The 1,873-nt window shown below is 41.8% G+C and overlaps 1 protein-coding gene across 1 annotated transcript in view; it reads right to left on the reverse strand.

Annotated features, from left to right (window-relative positions):
• EIF3B (eukaryotic translation initiation factor 3 subunit B) overlaps window positions 1-1,873 on the reverse strand; it is a 30,002-nt gene that overhangs the window by 13,310 nt on the left and 14,819 nt on the right. The window contains exons 8-9 of the mRNA XM_023516528.1: window positions 1,695-1,761; window positions 1,251-1,297 (exon numbers count right to left, since the gene is read on the reverse strand). Of these exons, the coding sequence (XP_023372296.1) occupies window positions 1,251-1,297; window positions 1,695-1,761 (114 nt within the window). The remainder of the gene's footprint in view (window positions 1-1,250; window positions 1,298-1,694; window positions 1,762-1,873) is intronic.

A 1,873-nucleotide genomic window follows, 5' to 3' on the forward strand; every position in this document is an offset into this window, starting at 1 on the left:
AAAAAAAAAAAAAAAAAAAAAGGCTGGAAACTGCCCCCCAAATCCAGTTTCTAGTTCAAATATAAGAACATGAAATGATGTAGACCCAAGACTCTCTGGTCATAAAGACTCATTTACATGACAGGAAAAGGGAGATGCTGTGAAGACTGAGGGACCCACAACTAAAAAGCAGCTTGGTCAGTAGTTGGCATGCACCTACTATGCCATTCTTTCTGTTTCTATTCAATACAAGTATGTACTATTCATTCCAACCATTTAAGAACTGAGCACAAGGGCAGTTGTCTGTGGCTCAGTGAGTAGGGCACTGGCCCCATATACCAAAGGTGGCGGGTTCAAACCCGGCCCGGGCCAAACTGCAACAAAAAGTAGACGGGACTGTGGTGTGTGCCTGTAGTCCCAGCTACTCAAGAGGCTGAGGCAAGAGAATTGCCTAAGCCCAAGACTGAAGGTTGCTGTAAGCTGTGATGCCACAGCACTCTATGGAGAGCAATAAACTAACACTCTATTAAAAAAAAAAAAAAAAAAAGAACTGAGTACAAAAAGAGGGAGAATAAATAAAGAAAACCACCTGCAACAGATGTTTGTGTTTCTCCAAAATTCATATGCTGAAATTCTAAACCTCAAGGTGATGGCATTAGGTAAGGCCTTTGGGAGGTGATCAGATCATAACGGTAGACAAAGCCTCACGAATGAGATTAATGCCTTTACAAAAGTGGCCCCAGGATGGACATAGTGGCTCATGTCTATAATCCCAGTATTTTTGGAAGCTAAGGCGAGAAGGCTGTTTGAGGCCAGGAGTTCAAGACCAACCTAGCAATATAGTGAATCCTGTCCCTACAAAAAATTTAAAATGTTAGCTAGCAGTGGTGGAGCACACCTGCAGTCCCAGCTACTTAGGAGGCAGAGGTAGGATGGCTTGACCCCAGGAATTTGAGGACACTGTGAGCTATGATAGCATCACTACATTCCAGCCTAGGTAATGGAGTTAGATCCTATTAGGGGAAGGGAAAAAAAAAAGGGTCCCAGAAAAATCCCTCACCCTTTCCACCAGGAGAGATTAGAATAAGAAGATGGCTGTCTACATAGAAATAGGCCCTCACCAGACACCAAATCTGCAGGAGCCTTCATCTAGGATTTTTGAGACCCAGGAACTGGGAGAAATAAATTTCTGTTGTTTAAGCTACCCCATCTATGATATTTTGCTAAGCAGCTTGAACACCCTAAGATAATGACTTGATAAGAACACTCACTTTATTCCAGAGATCTTCAAACTCTTCTTGTCCAAAAGACCCATAGACTGCCCAAAAAAAAGAGTTACAATTGAATCGAATTATGCCAATGTCTTGATAACACATACAAGCTTTTAAAAAAGGAAATGAGAGTCTGATGTATGTCTAGGGAACAGTATAAGCACACATGATGAAAGAATTCACCCACAGCCACAAAACACAGTTTTGAAGCTCCTTTCATTAACTCCCATCCTGAATTTCCTGTAGCTGCAGAAGTCGGGGGAGGCATGAATAAGGAGTACAGCTCAGAATAGCACAGGAAATAGGCCTTAATCATGTATATATTAAAGCTCTGCCTCCTTTTCAGTCTACTATAAATTAAGGAAAAGTAGTATATCATTGAACAAAATTACTGAAGACTATAAGCAAATGACAGGATAGTGTGTTTTAGTTAAAATCACTTACAGGAGTTTCATAGATGCTAAGGGTATCAAGTGTCATTCTTGCAAAGAATTTACCATCATGGCTCCACCTGGGAAGAAGAAGAAAAGAAGTGCCAGGCCATTTCAATTAAAAAACAAAAGGCTGGCTCGGCGCCTATAGCTCAACCGGCTAAGGCGCCGGCCACGTACACCTAAGGTGGC

Source organism: Otolemur garnettii, unplaced genomic scaffold (genome assembly GCF_000181295.1).
Source record: "Otolemur garnettii isolate 467f Iridium unplaced genomic scaffold, OtoGar3 scaffold00092, whole genome shotgun sequence".
NCBI classification, from domain to species: domain Eukaryota; kingdom Metazoa; phylum Chordata; class Mammalia; order Primates; family Galagidae; genus Otolemur; species Otolemur garnettii.